At 37.4% G+C, this 17,637-nt stretch overlaps 1 protein-coding gene across 1 annotated transcript in view; it reads left to right on the top strand.

Annotated features, from left to right (window-relative positions):
- LOC131046252 (sulfate transporter 4.1, chloroplastic) overlaps window positions 1-17,637 on the top strand; it is a 230,444-nt gene that overhangs the window by 93,595 nt on the left and 119,212 nt on the right. The window contains exon 12 of the mRNA XM_057979938.2: window positions 9,314-9,430. Coding sequence (XP_057835921.1) covers window positions 9,314-9,430 — 117 coding nt within the window. The remainder of the gene's footprint in view (window positions 1-9,313; window positions 9,431-17,637) is intronic.

The raw sequence follows: 17,637 nt of genomic DNA, 5'->3' as shown, positions 1-17,637 counted from the left end.
GAAGGAAGTGACGAAAGTTTTTGCGCTTTCAGGAATCTTCATTTCCTTTCTCTCATTTCACTCGAAAGTGGTTACTGCTGTTCATATTCAATCACTATCCTTTTTTGTGAAGAGAAAAAGATAGTCTTTCTTGAAAAAAGAAGAAAGATTGCTGTCCCATCCTATTTTATTTTCAAAGTTGTAGTTAGATAGGGGGAGCCTTCCCTTAATTAGGAGAGTTTTTACTCGTGTGCTCTGGTTGAAACCACAATTTTATATATTTCCCCAAGTGTACAAAATTTTCAACCAACACAACATATGTGGAAATAATCTATAGAGTGAAAGGTGCAAAGCAAAGTATTAAATTCATCATTCCTCCTCTGTACTAACAAAAAATGCTTAGAAGCACTTGTGTCTTATGTGGTTTCCCTTTCCATGTAAATATTACCAACATATGCTATGAAAAATGTCATAGTGTAAATGAGTATTCATGGAGGTCATCTTGAGATGACTAAAAAAACATACTGGATCAAATCCCATAAAATATTAAATTCTAATATGGATTATTGTAAAATGTTGCGAGTAATAATTTGAATTGTTTATGATCAATAAAGATTGTTTTGAGGAGTTCATAAATATCAACCCTTATAAGTATAAATATATTAAATGTTATTACTTCATTCAGTTCTATTTTATGATTGTTATTCCCCGTAGATCGTTATTTCATATGGTGCATTTACTTTGTTGAGAGTGCTAAAGTAGTAGCCCTTTTTTGATAGGATGGAAATGGCAATGGAAATAGATCCTTTTATAGTCCAAGATACCGGGTATTTGTTTTTGGGTCTACAATGGCTTATAGTATATGGGACTATCTTGTACTGCATGCAAGAGGCACCTAACTGTGCTACAAACAAGGTGTATATATCCTACCTCTTGTAGGATTTGAACTTGTGACCTCTCTTTCAAGAGTACAAGTTTACCATGAGGCCAACATAGGACTACATAGATATCATATTTATTAGATAGATATGCCCCCTGTGAAATATTTTTGCAGATAGATTGCATATGCTTTGAAGATTCTCTGTTATTGCCTCCTCTACAACTTGATATGAGTGGAGCTGAATTTCAAGAGCTTTCATCCCACCTTTAAGATGCTGTACTTTGACAACAAGACTTATATATCTTGTCATCAGTAACCTATTCGAAATGTATGCACAAAATTTTCATAATAAGAATCAGAATTGCAGAACATAATTTATCTGCGAATGGTTTCAATCATAGGTCACAAACTTGGTGACTACTTATAAAAATGCTTTTTCAATGTTTCATAGACTCCTTCAATACATTTTATAATTATTTTTTGGATGAAATTTATGTTTTTAAAGGAATATAATTATTTTTCTAAGTTGCTGAGTTTTTCTTGAGTTCAAGTTTGTTGATTATGGTTCCAATATTAAGGCATACATAAAATTTAATTATAAAAATCTATTATGGAAAAAGAAACTGCATTTGTTAAGGTGAACAATTTTTAAATTTTTGTTTATGTTTAAGCCAAAAAACTTTACTTAGCATTAAATTTCATTTAGTGCTTTACAAACTAAGATGATCACTCTCTAAATAGGATTGATGCCAAAGATCTTGTATTATCATTTGATTCATCCAATCTAAGATTGCAAAAAAAAAAGGTGTTCTTTCACATTCGTATTATTCCTTAAAACTACCTTGCATTGTGTTGGCAGTTTAAATTTTCTCTTTTGGGAAACAAATTGGAACAGAACATGAGAATAAACCTCTCTTCAAATTCACAGGGGAAGCTTTTCAAAAACTAAACACTACCCCTAAACAGAAAGTTGCTCCGTTTTGGCGCAAATTTTACTGGGAGTTTCCTTGAAGGGTCTTGATTCCAGTCGCATGTTTAGTTTCTTCAAAACCCTAACATAAACCCCTAAAATCTAGGACAAAAGGCAAAAACCCTAAAAAAGACAAAATATGCCATAGACTTCACCAAATTCGCTCGAACGAAAAGCAAACCAAGTCAGAATGACCCTCAAACACTTGCAAAGCATAGAGACTGACGAGACTGCCACCAAAACCCACAAAAAAACAAGACCAAAAGACCAAAAGGGCCTAAAAGTTAGGGGGTCCCTATCTGGGATGGGGTGATGTGGGATTAGGTCACAACAAGTGTGTTCTTGTTCCATTGGATGAATGATTTGTTCCACAATTAAGGAAAATGTTTCTTCAAGGTCATTCTCATTTTGTACTATTATGACCTTTATTTTCTCTCTGATGGAGTCGATGCCATTAGATTTCCTCCAAACATGGTCGATTTGTATTAGCAAACCTGATCATACTCACGATAGGCTTGGTGAAACTCGAGACATAGAACACACAAGCCCATTAATCGTCATCTAGGATCAATTACTTGACCTTACGGGCCCTCTTTGATTTTGATTTCTTCCAAATACTCCATTGGTAGCTAATAACCATGGCATCTAATGCCCTTGGCACCTCCAAGTTGTCTCAAAAGGATCATGTGTGATGCAAATCAGATCTCAGCAACCTAATGTTTTGTAAAATTAAGTTAGTAACACATTAAAATATAAGTAAACATGGCTTACATTAAATTTAATAGTAAATTAAATAATTAACTTGAATTTACCATCAACAATTCCAAATTTGAGAAAGTCTTGAAAATGATTTGTGACATGTGCTGGTTTGTCACAAACATTTGGAACTCCTCACCCTCAATGTACATAGCTTTCACACACTCTATTTGAGTGCCAATTGCTTGCATGACCAAGTTATGGGAGTGTATGTTGCCCAAAAATGTGTGCATACCTATCCTCAACCAAGCACTTGTAGCTCTGCGATGTTTCACATTGTCTGTAATGATTTGGACATAACATCTCCATGGACTCAATGAGGATTTTAGAAATGAATTCTGCATCTTTGATTCGCCCTTCACAATCATCTGCTTTGAAAAATGCTGCCCCTTCGGGGGATACTCTAATAATATTTATTTAAGGTTGGTTTTTGCAGTATTTCCATCCGTAAAAGATAATAGAGACTACTATTTCAATCCAAGAATCCCTAATTGGTTTGAGTGATGTCTCTACAATTTTTTTTTCTTTTGCCAATTAGGTGGTGTGCAACTTTTCATACCTAGGACCTGTGAAACTAGAAGGTGCATTATTGATTGCTGACATCATTTCTCACCAATATGGTGATCTCACCAAGTTAAAAGAAAGACCATTGGCATAAATTCAACATACAACTTCTCTTGTTATATATTGAAATGCCTTAACCAATGGGTCTCTTTTGTGCGAAGAAGGTGAGGGATATTCTTCTTGGATAGAGGGCATCTCCAAGAAAGGATGTTAGGAGGCCATTACTAAATTTGTAGTTGTTTTATTGATGTTTTCCTTAGTAAAGCATAAGATTTTAGTTATGCTCTTTTACTCTCAATATCAGCCTCTTGTTTTGTAATGAATGCCACAATTTTTTCTTTCAGCAACTCTTTATTTTGCCCTTTACATATTCTAATCCCATGCCCACTTATAGCACAGAAGTGATCTTTCCCTTGATTATATGAGCTCTTAAATTGGACTTTGCACTCATTACAATTCGAAATAAAAGCTCCACCTCTTGGAAGCTGATTAAGCATTCTAACCCGTTACCATAAAGGAGATGGTTGATCATATTTAAATTGTTTGTTTGTTTCAATACCCACTAAACTTGAACTAGTGGCCTTTCCAAATAGATTGCAATTTGAATTTGCTGTTATAAGAAATTATAAAGTTTTAAATAAATAAATAAATGCAACCCTACAATATGTATAAACTAAGAAAATTTTAAAATAAACATTAAAAAATATTGTAGAAATTCATGACATTGTTTTTTTTTTCTTTATTTTCAAACTTGAAAAACTTATTCAAAAACTTGAACAAATTTAACAAATTTAAAAGAACCAGTTAAAATGTTTACCTTAGATGACTAGGCCCCCTTTGTGCAAGTTATCTTCACCCCTTTTGATACTTTGTGATCAATCTCCTTCGAAAAAAGCCAGCTACCTTTTAAAATGCAAAACTGGCTTAGCATGGGTGTGTTTGAGAGAAATGAAGTTGTGTTTACAATGAGGGGCGAATTCTAGGTATAGGGAACGTTTAAGGGTTTTTTTTTGTGTTTTTGCATGATATATATATTAAAGTGTGCCTATGATGCATTGGCAACTATGGGAGTGCTCAAGAGCGGCCAGAGAGCATCCCCATTGCTTTGGGTCCTTTGTGGGTATGCAAATGACATGCCCACGAGAACCTGAGGTGGCTTGGGTTGTGGTAGAAGGGTTATGGTAAACTTAGTCGTATTCATAAATTTTGCAAAACCAGGGAGGTTTACAACAAGAAGCTCATATTGTAGAGCATTTTGAGGAGAAGGGGGCAGCCTTCTATACATTCATGGCCAAATGACCTGTAGATTATTTTATGTTTTTTGTAGGGTAGTTAGTAGAATGACCATTAAGGGAGGGTACTAAAAGTAATATTGTAATATTGCTATAATGGTCATCTTAGTCATTTAGTTAGTATTTAGAAACTTCTGTCTATGTCTTTCGTCTTTTGTTAGTTTTAGGAAGTTTCCTTTTTGTCTTTCATGTTTCTAATGTTGATCATTTCTGTTATGGAAAGATCGTCTTGCAATTTTCCATCTAAGGAGTATTCCTCTCCTTAATTAATAACAACATCAAATTATCATTTCATCAACATTGGGGCTGCAAATTTTGGCTTTGAAATTTAGTGTGTTTGCCTCAAGATACACACCTAACAGTGCTGTAGGTGCAAATTTTGATATGAAAATTGGTGTGCTATATCAACATGTATGTTCCTCTATACTATGTCCACAAAAGTCAATCTATCTCTATATGGCACCCTTTACTACAAAAGTAAGTAGATTTCTGTTTGTACCTTTGTTATATCACTGCATTACAACTTTCTATGCCTCAATGAATTCTCCATCACATTGCCACTGATTAGCTTTTTGTTCTTTGCTTTGGTGGGTTTGAAAGCCTTAGCTGTTGATCTGGATATATGTATGTAATGTCCCTACTAGTTAGAGATCATTAACCTGCAAAACAGATTGTTAGAACACAACATATATATATATATAAACCATTTTAATTTACAATCTATTTTTAACACTTAATTAGCATGATCATAATTTTCATCAAAAAAAGGATACGAATGCCAAACGAAAGTATGTCCTTAGGCGGCTGTGAAGCTCGCCTTCTTGGAACCCCTTGGTTCCAAGCCCTTCAAGAAATCAAAGTTGAGTTTGAATCCTGCCTCTTACACCCAAGCCCTTCAAGGAAGACCCTTGTCTATTCCTTGCCTTGGGTGATGCCTTCATCATCCAAGTCCTCAAAGGGGACGGGCTAGATCCGTCTCTTCTTAGTTGGTGTTTAATCAACTAAGCCCTATATATGCACATCAACCTTCAGTATATACTGCCCTAGGGTTTATAAAAAACCCTTCCTTAGACTAAGGGAGTTTCCTTCGTATAGCCTCCCTCATGTGAATACCTTTACATTACATTTGCTTCATTATTACAATTTCTATATAACCTTATGTACATAGCCCTGAATTCACATATATTATATATTTATAAAAATGTTCATTACCATTATCTTTTTATATTCTTTAACATGCATTTCGACTATCCTGATTTGTATTCGTTATTTAGTGTATATTAACATTCCTTAACATTTAATAACCCTTCCTTACATATGCCTACAATAAGTTCCCATTTAACTCTACTAAATTACTCCTATATTCCTCCCTACACATACTACATGTCATTGCCTATTTTAATACATATATATATCTGTTAATACATTTATACCTTCTCTATATCCCCGGATATATATATACTACCCTTACCTATTTATACCTTTATGTTCATTTATATGTTAATTATTCTTATTACCCATTTTATGCAAGTAGACCCCTTACCTGTCTGACCGCAGCGCCTCCTCTTTTCCTTCACCCGTATCTGTGCTCCCTCCTTCTTACTTCCTTTTCGACATCCTGCATTTGATGGGTTAAATACCCTCTCGTGGGAATGGGGTGACGGTTTGCAGCCTAAGCTGCGGCTACCGTCACACCATTTCCCTTCCAAAGTAAGGGGTGTGGTGGTAGACGCAGCCTGGGCTGCGTTTTCCGTCCCACCGCTTCCCGCGGGGGGGGGGGGGTGGGCCTTATACCATACACTTTATTAAAGTGCGTAACATTAATAATAATAGTCATTCGAACTATTAAGTGCATCAACTCATTAATATTTAATAATCATTAAATATATTAAATGAATTAATCTTATTTAAATAATAATTATTTAATTTCTTAATCCTATATTTAAATATTAATATACCTTAAACTTTTAATTAAATTAAATTAATTAAATATCAATGTTAACATTATTACCTCATTTGATAATTGATTTTGTCTTTTATTTATTTATATTTTTCAAAAGCAACCTTACATTATGGGATGCGATGGGAATATCACAATATATACAATTAAGTTGCCGGGTTCTTCACTAGGACCTCTTGGGTCTTGGTACGGTCCCCCTTGGGTCCGGGTCTAGTTCCCCTAGGGTCCGGCTCAAACTTTGTGTTTTCGTCCTTGCCGAACCTAGAAGAACCCGAGAGGAATTTTAGTGAATTTTGTAGAACCCGTTGAGATTTGGCAGAAAAGACATTTTTGTTGACTGTTTTGATGCCAAAATGGCAAATTTGACCCCCCAAAGCATGCCGAGTTGGATGATTCAATTGCCTACCTTGATGCACTTGGAGTTGATGACATTGATGACCATGAGCGACCTAGTGATCATGAGATTGACTATGCTAGTAACACTGCCAATGCTAGTGCCAGTGCTAGTGCCACTGTTTTTGGTTCTTCTAATCTACCACGGCATATGGAGGAGGATGATGATATTTTTGATGACCCATATGTTATTTGATTAGTGATGGCTGTTTGTTGTAGCTTGACATTATTATTTTTGAACTAAAACAATAATCTGGTGGTGTATTTACTGTTTTGCTATGTTATTTGAACTAAAAATTTAATATATGATGGTGTATTTTGCTGTGTTATTTGACTATTGGCATAGTGGTGTATTTTGAACTTAACTACTGCTGCATATATGTAAATATTTTTGATTTTATATGTTTTATCACTAACAAATCCAAAACCCCGAAAAAAATTCTGGCGAAACCGACGAACCTGAATCTCGAACCCGAACCCGAGCCCAAACCGGAACCAGCAACTTCGGTATACAAAGAGAAACAACAAAACATAATATAAATCAAAAGGGAAAAAATTTGAAATATGGTGTCTGTTTCATTGAAAGACAAAGATTTGACTTGAAATTTGACACTATATGAAAAATTTCAGATGGGGACACCAATGTTCGTGATTTCTTTAGGAATATTTATTATAAGTTTGAGGATTAGATGTGTTTCAGCCTTCTGTTTAGGTGCTTCAAAGGAAGCTTCGTGATTACCAAGCCTATATAAACAACTCACTTTAGACATTATACTGTTTTTTCTAAGACCAAAAAAGCCGTGAACTGTAAAATGATAAAGAATCCATGACAGATCTATTCATAGTAAAATCATAAAAGGAAATCAGATTTTCTCATTTAGTGGCTTGTAACATTTTGCTTTTTCACCTGCTTGTTGGAGGGAGAATTTATGTAATATATTATCAATGTTTAGATTCTGTAATTAGAAGGAACATGTCTAATTTTTGGTGCAAAAAAGTATTTTATTTGATAAATTAATAAAAATCAAGATTGAATGGCTTGCCACTCCTTTTGGAGTTGTGTTACTGTTGGGCACTTCCTACACTTGCTGCATTTTTTGTCCGGAATTGTATATTCACATTATTTTCCCAATTGGAAAAAGTAGTAGTCTATTTTAGTTAAATACTATGTTACCCCGAGTTTCCGGGACGGGGACGACGGGACGCGTTTCCGGGACGGCAATTTTTTTTGCCAAATTAGGGGACGGCAAAGGGGACGGCTATATAAAATATAGGGAAAATTTTAAATATATAGGAAAATTCTAAATGTTCATATGAAAACATGTATAAAGCATGCATAAATACATTATATTCATATGAAAACATGGATATAGCATGTGTATGATACTATGAAAACATTTTAGAATGTAAATTTTGAACATACAACATTGTCAATACTCGATATGCAATTATGCATTCATAATTCAGAATTTCAATTCATTCACATTGTCAATATGCGTATCATAATAGATATTAAAGAAATAACATACAAAATGTCAAAATGCCCAAAGGCTACACTGCTGCCACATAGTTTCATTGTCAATTACGATATGAAAATTAAAATAGTACTAATGAATTAATGTTTTATTATTTTGATTTCCTATTTAAAATTTATTATTTATTAATTTTAAATTTTTAAATGTTTACCAATTAATTTAACAATTTAATATTTTCTATTTATAATATGAATTAATTTTAAACGTTTGATATGAATTCAATTTTAATAAATTTAAAATTTAATTAATGTTGCCTTTTAATTTTTTGAATAACAATTTGAATTAATAGGGCCCATATTAGAAAATTTAAAAAAAAATCGAAAATACGACATTTTTTATTTTTGTAATATTTTTAATAGTCTTAGATGTGGGGGACGTCTCGCCGTCCCCGGGACGGATTGGGGATGTTCCAGCCGTCCCCAGCCACCCCCGAGACGTACGGACGTCCCCCCCAGCTAGGGCAGACGTCCCCCCGTTTCGGGGACGTCCCCTGGCCATCCCCAAGTCCCCGAAACGTCCCCGGGCTACATAGGTTAAATATTATTACCTCCTTAATGACTTTACTACATTTTTCAATTTACAATTGGAAAATCTGAAATTTGAATTATATCGCACTTTGAAGTTTGCATAATAGGTTTAATTTCCTATAATTACATTTCTACTTTTTTCAAATAGTGGCTGGAAAATCTGAATTTTGGATTTTATCACACTTTACATTCCTGGGGTAAAATTAAGCAGAATTTTACATCCTTGGTTACTTTATATTTGCAATTATAGAAGCTCAGTAAAACAAATCTAATTTGTTATTTGTTACTCGAGTAACAAAAATAATATAAACAAGGTTTACATGATTCCTATTATGTTTAATATGCATTTTAAAATGAAATTGATTTTTTGAAGTAGCTACTTTTGGAACAGATGTTTTTGAAATAATCTTAATGGTTTATTTTTTATGAAAATTGATATTATATCTTATAATGATAGATAGATTATGAAGAGGCTATCTTTCTATGGCGAGTGGATAAAAAAGATTTCCTTCAATGGGTTACAACAAGTATCACCACTCTATTCCTTGGCATTGAGATTGGAGTTCTTGTTGGCGTAAGTATGAAATGTTTGTAAGTGTAAAATTAAACATGCTTCATTATTTTGAGTGAATTATTGCTTGCTTTTATTTTCTTTAGTCTTCATATTTTGTTCATATACTAGTTTGCACCAATATTTAGATTGCCTTCCTGTACGCATCATAAAGAGTTTTAGTCTGAAATTGATTTTATGAATTTATAAATCTTTTTCACAGTTTTCCCTTGGTCAGAAAATATTTTGCTGGTTTACAGCTAGTCCAAGATGTTTAAATTCTTAGTTATTCAAACTTCTCTGACATACACAATCCATTGTTGGTTGGCTTCTTTCACTCATTGGCTTTTTACTGTTCATTAGAAGGGTAAACATATGCTCACACCATAATATGAACATTTAGGTACTTACACGATAACAAATGGCAAATTATGGAGAGAAAATTATCTTATTATATTGTATACTAAATGATTACACATATGGCTGGTCCACGGTGGGCTGCTATATAGCAATCTCTCATACCATCTTTGCATTGAATATTTTTATCTCTGCATATGTTTGTAGTTGTTTAACCAGCTAAGTACTAACAATAACATTAATTTTTTGGGTTGAGTATATGTAGTCATAGCCAATAGCTCATTCATAATTAATCTTTATTGTGACGTGAATGCCAATAACTCAAAGGCCTCTACATTATGGTATGTGCTTCAAAATTGATCCTAAAATATAAGAACGGAAATTATTTCAGGTTTGCACATCTCCCACAACATTTTGGAGCAGTTAAGGGTTGTGTGAAGAACACCACAAGCATATTAGAATTATATCTTTATTCGGTTTAATAATGGTCAATATTGTAATAATATGTAAATAGTAGGAGTTTCTAATTTAGTGTCTGTTATTAGTTGTTTCTTTTAGAAACATTGATCTCCTTGTATTCTATATAATGATCCTTCGATCATTCTTTAATTTAATCTGTTTTTTACCAAATACTTGTCTATTATGGTATCAGAGCACAGGTGAATTTTTTCGAAAATATTGTAATCCTAATTTGATATTAGTGAAAATTTTCTAAAACTATTCCAATTGATTCTCTAAAACCTATCAAGGGTTTTTAGTCTCATTTCTGGCATGTGTTTGTTGTTTCTTGTGAGTTTTCTTTGTTTTCGTGATCTACACAGCCCAACCCTGTTGGTGTTGGAAATAAGCCACACTCGGACCGACGATGGACTAGTCCAAGAGGGGCTAGTAGCTCAGTGGTAGAGCACTCCAACAACGCATGGAAGGTCCTAGGTTCGAGTCCTAGCTAGTCCATGTCTCAACATGGTATCAGAGCCAGGTCTAGGCTAGGAGCCCCAAGTACACTAGAGGTGTGGCTTAAGGGGGGGTGTTGGTGTTGGAAATAAGCCACACCCGGGCCGACGATGGACTGGTCCAAGAGGGGCCAGTAGCTCAGTGGTAGAGCACTCCAGCAGCGTATGGAAGGTCCTAGGTTCGAGTCCTAGCTGGTCCATGTCTCAACAAACCCATGTCGGATTTTTTTTCCGCTTGTGATCTGTGGGTTCTTCTGCGACATTGGTAGTTTATTCTTCCCGCATCTTTGTCTATGCCTATGTTGTCGCGACTCGTGAATTTTTTATGTCATGACCTGTGTTCCGCCTTTGCTCCCGCATTTTTAAATCTTGATATGACGCCGTGGCCTGTGTTTTTGGTCACGTAGATCCAACAAAGTCTGTTTTCTCGTGATTTTTGGGATGTTTGCACTCTTCATTGCGATTCTCTGCGCGGTTTTGTTTTTGTGCGATTTTGTGTTCATATTTCACCCTTTTTTTAATTCTGTGCAGACTTCTGGCAATGTATTTTTTGGGCTTCGTTTGGCCCTCGACCTACACCTATGCGGGATCCTTCGATTTTTGCTTGTGACGGGTGTATTTTCGCGGTATGTATTCTGCGCAATTTTTGTAGATGCCTAGGGTTTACAAGAATACCCTGAGTTTATTTTCAGTGGCCAATAATTATTCTTAAAAACCTATTATCTGGGTTTTCGAAAACCCTACTAGGTCTTTGTCAGAATTTTTTGGGTGCTCAAAAATCTGTACATCAGCATTTGTGCTAGAAAATTTCTTCATTCAACCTTGAAATCAGTGCCAATTTTTTGCCTCCGTTTTCTTGTACGCATCGCCTATACGCGATTTTACATGTCTCTTGCGTCGATATTTGTGCCTTAATTCATTCAACTAGATGTAACCTCTGTTTTTAGTGATGACATCTCTGACAAATATTCTACTGGAGGGAAATCAGAAATTCAACGACAAAAACTATAACACCTGGAAACAGTAGATGCTCGTCATTTTTGAGTATTGCGTTATTGATCAGATTGTCCTTGGAAAAGTCTAATGTCCTTCTGCAGCCGGTCCTGATCAAACCAAGTTCAATGAGCAAAATCGTGAAGTTGTCATGCTCATTAAGCTCTCACTGACTGATGATCAGCTTCCTCAGATTCCTTTAGACAAAACAACTGCCGAGATATGGGAGCATCTCAAGATGCTGCATGAGACGTCTGATAAGAGCAGAGCCTTCTTTCTGAAAAATATTCTCTTCTCTATTGTCATGGATGAAAGAAAATCCCTTAAGGATCATCTCACTCGAATCAAGGAAATCCGTGACCAGTTGGGAGCCATCGACCGACAAATGGAGGACATGGTCGTGATCATTCTGAAGAGCTTACCAAAGTCCTACGAGCAATTTGTCAAAACTCTCAATATTACTTCAACTGGTGTTGATTTGAAGTTCGCTGATCTTTGCACTAAACTTTTGCAGCAAGATCGGTGGAAGCAACAATTCGGCAGCGGTAGAAGCTCATCCTCCACAGAACAACCATTCGCAGCCAAATCATTTTAGAAGGATAAAGGCAAATTACAGTCTTCTTAGTCTTCTCAGTAGAATCCCTCTACTTCGTCATCAAAAGGCTCAAAGAAGAATAATGTTCAGTGCAATTACTGCCATAAATTTGGTCACATGAAACTTGAGTGTCGTAAACGCTTGAGTGCACAGGCTAAGCAAAGTGGTTTGTAGCCGAAAGGAAATGCAGCGAAGCATTCTGAGTAGAGTGAGTCTGCCTTTTACGCCTTCATGGCTAAAAGACCTACAGACCATGTCAAGTCTTTTGCCTGGTATATAGATTCAGGTGTTTCACGCCACTTCACTCATCGCCGAGATTGGTTCATTGATTTTCAGCCTTACTTAGATTCAGTTATTTTTGGAGGAGGTGAAGAGTACACCGTTGTCGGAAAGGGCAATGTGTAGATTCAGTCTGGAGGGAGGAAAATAATTTTCCTCAATGTGTATTATGTTCCAGGAATGGAACTCAACCTTCTCTCAATTAGTCAAATTTTGAGACATTATCCTCGGCTTGAAGTGACCTTTAGTTCACATCAATGTAGTATCATTGATCGGGAGACTTAGTCAACAGTTGCTGTGTATCTTCAGGATCATGGTTTATTCAGACTAGTTGATTCTGGTGATTCTCAGGAGCTTCCCATGTCAGCCAAGCGCTCCTCTGTTAGTACACTCTGCTATCAGTGTTATGGGCACTTAAATGTGCACTATCTTGCTCAGCTTGTTCGAGAAGATCTTGTCATCAAATTGTCGGAGATTCAAAGCCAGAACCTTGGAGTTTGTAGAGCATGTTTGGCTGGCAAGCAACATCGCACTCCATTTTCGAATGGCGAGTCTTGGAGAGCCTCTAAGGTACAACAACTTGTCCATGCTGATATTTGTGGACCTATGTCTACTCCTTCTGTTACTGGGTCCAGGCATTTTCTTCTTTTTGTTGATGATTATAGTAGAAAAATGTGGGTGTATTTTCTTCATCAGAAATTAGAGGTGTTTGTTATGTTTCAAAAGTTCAAAGCATTAGTTGATAAAGAGTTTGGTCAACATATTGTTACTCTTCGGTTTGATAATGGGGGTGAATTCTGTTCTTCTACCTTCTCCCATTTCTGTGAACAACATGGCATCAAGCGCGAGCTCACTACACCTTACACCCCTCTGCAAAACGGTGTCGTTGAGCAGAGAAACCGCACGATTACCGAAATAGACCGGTTTATGCTTGAACACAAGAATGTTGCAAAGAAATTTTGGGCTGAAGCAGTTAACATTGTAGTCTATCTTCTGAATCGGTCTCCTACTGTGGCTGTGAAGAAGCAGAGTCTGGAAGAGGCCTGGTCAAGCCGCAAGCCTAGAATCAGTCACTTGAAAGTTTTTGGCCCCACTTCTTTTGTTTGGATCCCTGATGCTAAGTGCACCAAGTTGGATGCCAAGAGCTAGAAACTCATGCTAACCGACTGGTTGACATTGACACAGATCATATCATCTTTAGTCTTGATATATTTTTTGATGAGGAATGAGGGCCGTTTCAGCTCTCTCCTCCAGTTGTGGATTCTGAGGATCAGCCTTTGAAGGCTTCAGACTTAGGTGTTCGTCCTCCACTAGGTCCACCTAATGGTATGGCTCTAGTTGTTCCAACTCCTGCACCTACACTGGTTCCTTCTCTTGCAGGATCACCTAGACACGCAATTGCTCCACCTGATTTTCCTCAGGATTCATTCGATCTTCTGTTTGATGAACCTGATCCTGTTGCACCTCCTGCATCAGATGTTGGCACATCTGCTCTCCGGCCTAAATGGTGGGCTAAGACAATTGCTGATCTTCATGATGATGAGCTCCTCGAGGGTAGAATTGCTCAGAAGAAGAGCAAGTGGCTTGATTATGTCAATTTTGCTGTCATGGCCAACATTCACAGTGTGTATGAACCACAAACATATACTGAGGCGAAAGGGATACTTGAGTGGGAACAAGCTATGGCAATTGAGCACTAGAGCTTGCTGAAAAATTTCACTTGGGTTCTGATAGAGCTTCCTCTAGGGAAGAAACCCATTGGATGCAAATGGGTCTATAAGGTCAAATCAGAGAAACGAAAATCGCCCGAAATCGCCCAAACTCGGCGAGTCCGAGTCCGAGTCAGGCCAAACGAGTCCCAGGGGCTCGGACTCGGACTCGGCCGAGTCTGGAGAGTAAACTCGCCAGACTCGCCGAGTTGGCGATTTTGGCTCAAAATCGCCAGACTCGCCGAGTCCTGAGCCCCAGACTCGGCTACTGGCTGGGTTAATAAAATGACAAAAAAAAAACATTTTAAAAAGTAATAAGTTTTTTTGGAAGGGCGAAATTTGACATTTTGGTCTCTCTGTCAGGATTATTTTATGGAATATAACATTTAAGTATAAGAAAGAAGAAATGTCACTTATACTTTAAGTTATATTCCATATATACTGTCAGGATGTTTGAGAGTGGTTTCGGGCCTCCAGGAGTTATATTGCAAAATCTAGTTTTTGGAGGATTCTTCAGTTTTCCAGACTTAGTCAAATTTCAGGATCAGGACATTCCAGACTTAGCCAAATTTCAGGGCATTTGAAGATCAGGATGACATTCCAGACTTTATCACTCACCAACTTGACCTAGCTTGGACCTTCAAGAATGATACTCACCAAGCAAGACCCAATTAGCAACAAGTGCAAAACCAGGCCCTAAGGAAGACTCTCAAAGAAACCCTAATTCAGACTTGTAATAAGTTTTTTTGGCCTCGCGGGGCGCTGCCCCTCGACCTCGCCCTGTATCGCGACAGGAAGCGCGCAAGGGGCGCTGCCCCTTGACCCCACCTTGGGGGCGCTGCCCCCAAACCCCCATCGAAAAATATGGGGGAAACTGTGTCGATAGAAGTAGAGAAAATTTAACCTCCGAGTCTGACATTGATTGGCTCGACCAGGTAGATATAGAGGTTGAGACTGTAGCCATGGCAGAGGAGGAGCGGAGAGCACGAGCACAGACAGGAGATTCAGAGGCAGATAGTGACACGGATGTTCCTAATGTTGGTGAGCATGGCATGGTGTCACGGGGAGCGGCTATGGCAGTCGAATCATCCAGGAACTACCTTAGACGCCTTCGCAGGGGGCTGGGGCCGGATGGTGCAGGCTCCTCTGAGCCATAGACTTGTAGTTGTATTTACCTTTGGTATTTGTATGAAACATTTGATGATGATCATATGATGACATGGATTTTTTATTCCATGAGTTTTGTAATATTGTATACATTTGACAATATTTATATATCTATGTTTGTTATTTTCTTCAGCTACAATTTGCGTTTATGCTTATGTGATTGATGTATACTTGTGTATGTAATCAAATGAGCCGAGTTTGATGATGTTATTGTGTCTTTAAGGTGTATTCAATAAAGGGTGCATGAAACAAGTTTTAAATCTTAAAAAATCTCTAAATTTTTTGAGTTTTTCACTTTCCCGAGTCCAGCCGAGTCTGGAGCCGAGTCTGACGCCGAGTCCCGAGTCCGAGTCCGATTTGGCCTTGCCGAGTCCGAGCCGAGTCCGAGTTTCGTTTCTTTGGGTCAAATACAAGGCTGATGGTACTTTGGATAAGTACAAGGCTTGTCTCGTTGCCAAAGGCTTCTCTCAGCGTGAAGGAATTGATTATGAGGAGACCTTTGCTTCGACAACAAAGATGAGCACCATCAGATTAGTTCTAGCCATGGCCGCTTAGTGTGGCTGGAAGGTCCATCAAATGGACGTCAAGAGTGCCTTCCTGAATGGTGAGTTACAGGAAGAGATCTACATGACACAACCTCATGGATTCAAAGTTGCCTGAAAAGAACACCAGGTGCTCAAATTGGTGAAAGCAATCTATGGCCTAAAGCGGGCTCCTCGGGCATGGTACATGAAAATTGATAAGTACCTCATAGATTAGGGTTTCCAAAGGAGTCCTTCCAACTCAAATTTGTATGTCAAGACTACTGACAATGATATCATCATTCTGGTTATTTATGTTGATGATTTGATCATCACCAGCAACTCGACATCTTTGATTTAGGGAATGAAGCAGAATTTATGCCAGGTTTTTGACATGACCGACCTTGGGCTTTTGCACTACTGCCTAGGAGTTGAGCTTTGGCAACAGTCTTATGGCATGTTCATCTCTCCCAGTCCAAATAATCCAGGTCTCTGGTAGACAAGTTGTGAGTGCAGGACTGCAAACATGCATCTACACCTATGGAGAAAGGCTTGAAGTTGTCGGCCAAATCCGATGCTCTGGTTGAGATTGAATCCGATTTCAGGCAACTAGTGGACAGTTTAATCTATGTCACCTCCACTAGACCTAATCCGAGCTTTGCAGTGAGATACATAGCTCGCTTCATGACAACTCCTACATCGGAACATTGGGCTGCAGCGAGGTGAATCTTGCGCTATGTCAAGGGCACTTCAGACTTTGGTATCCTTTATGGACGGACCAAAGATCCCAAACTCATCGGTTTCATTGATTTGGATTGGGCAGCCTCTGTTGATGACAAAAAATCCACATCCGAGTATGTCTTCAGTTTGGGCTTCGATGCTATCACTTGGACCCGTAAGAAGCAGCAGGCAGTAGCTCTTTTCTCGATGGAAGTTGAATATCGAGGAACTGTCAAAGCAGGCTTTGACGGATGCTGTCAGACATCTAGTTGTCTCAAGCTGGTCGTACACCCCTCTTCTGTGACAATCAAGGGGTGCTGAAACTCGCTAAAAATCTAATCTTCCATGAGCGGACCAAGCATGTTTAGCTTCATCGTCACTTCATCCGCAATCTGGTTGAAGATGGATATGCGGATTTGCAGTATGTTCTTACTGAGGACCAGACTGCAGATATCCTCACCAAGTCCCTACATTCGGATAAGTTTGTTAAGTTTAGGGGACAACTTGGTGTAGTAGATAGATTGACCATTAAGGGAGTGTATTAGAATTATATCTGTATTCGGTTTATTAATGGTCAATATTGTAATAATATGTAAATATTAGGAGTTTCTAATTTAGTTTCTGTTATCAGTTGTTTCTTTTAGAAACATCGATCTTGTATTCTATATAATGATCCTTCGATCATTCTTTAATTTAATTTGTTTTTTACCAAATACTTGTGTATTAAAGCAAAGGGTTGTTTGTAATGCTTTCATGCCATTTGCATACATGATACTTTTATCTAATTTTGATGAGGAATTTCAATTAGACAAGCTTGTTTGAGGGTGATAATGAAGTTTGGATAATGTTTGTGTCAGAAGAATAGGAGAAAATTGAGGCAATAGAGGACCTTAAAGGAAAGCACCAATGATGGAGAATATCAAAGGATTTTAGAGGT

The sequence above is a fragment of the Cryptomeria japonica genome, chromosome 11 (assembly GCF_030272615.1).
Source record: "Cryptomeria japonica chromosome 11, Sugi_1.0, whole genome shotgun sequence".
In the NCBI taxonomy this organism is placed as follows: domain Eukaryota; kingdom Viridiplantae; phylum Streptophyta; class Pinopsida; order Cupressales; family Cupressaceae; genus Cryptomeria; species Cryptomeria japonica.
Note: the sequence above shows the minus strand (reverse complement) of the source record. Positions and strands in the feature narration are given on the sequence as shown.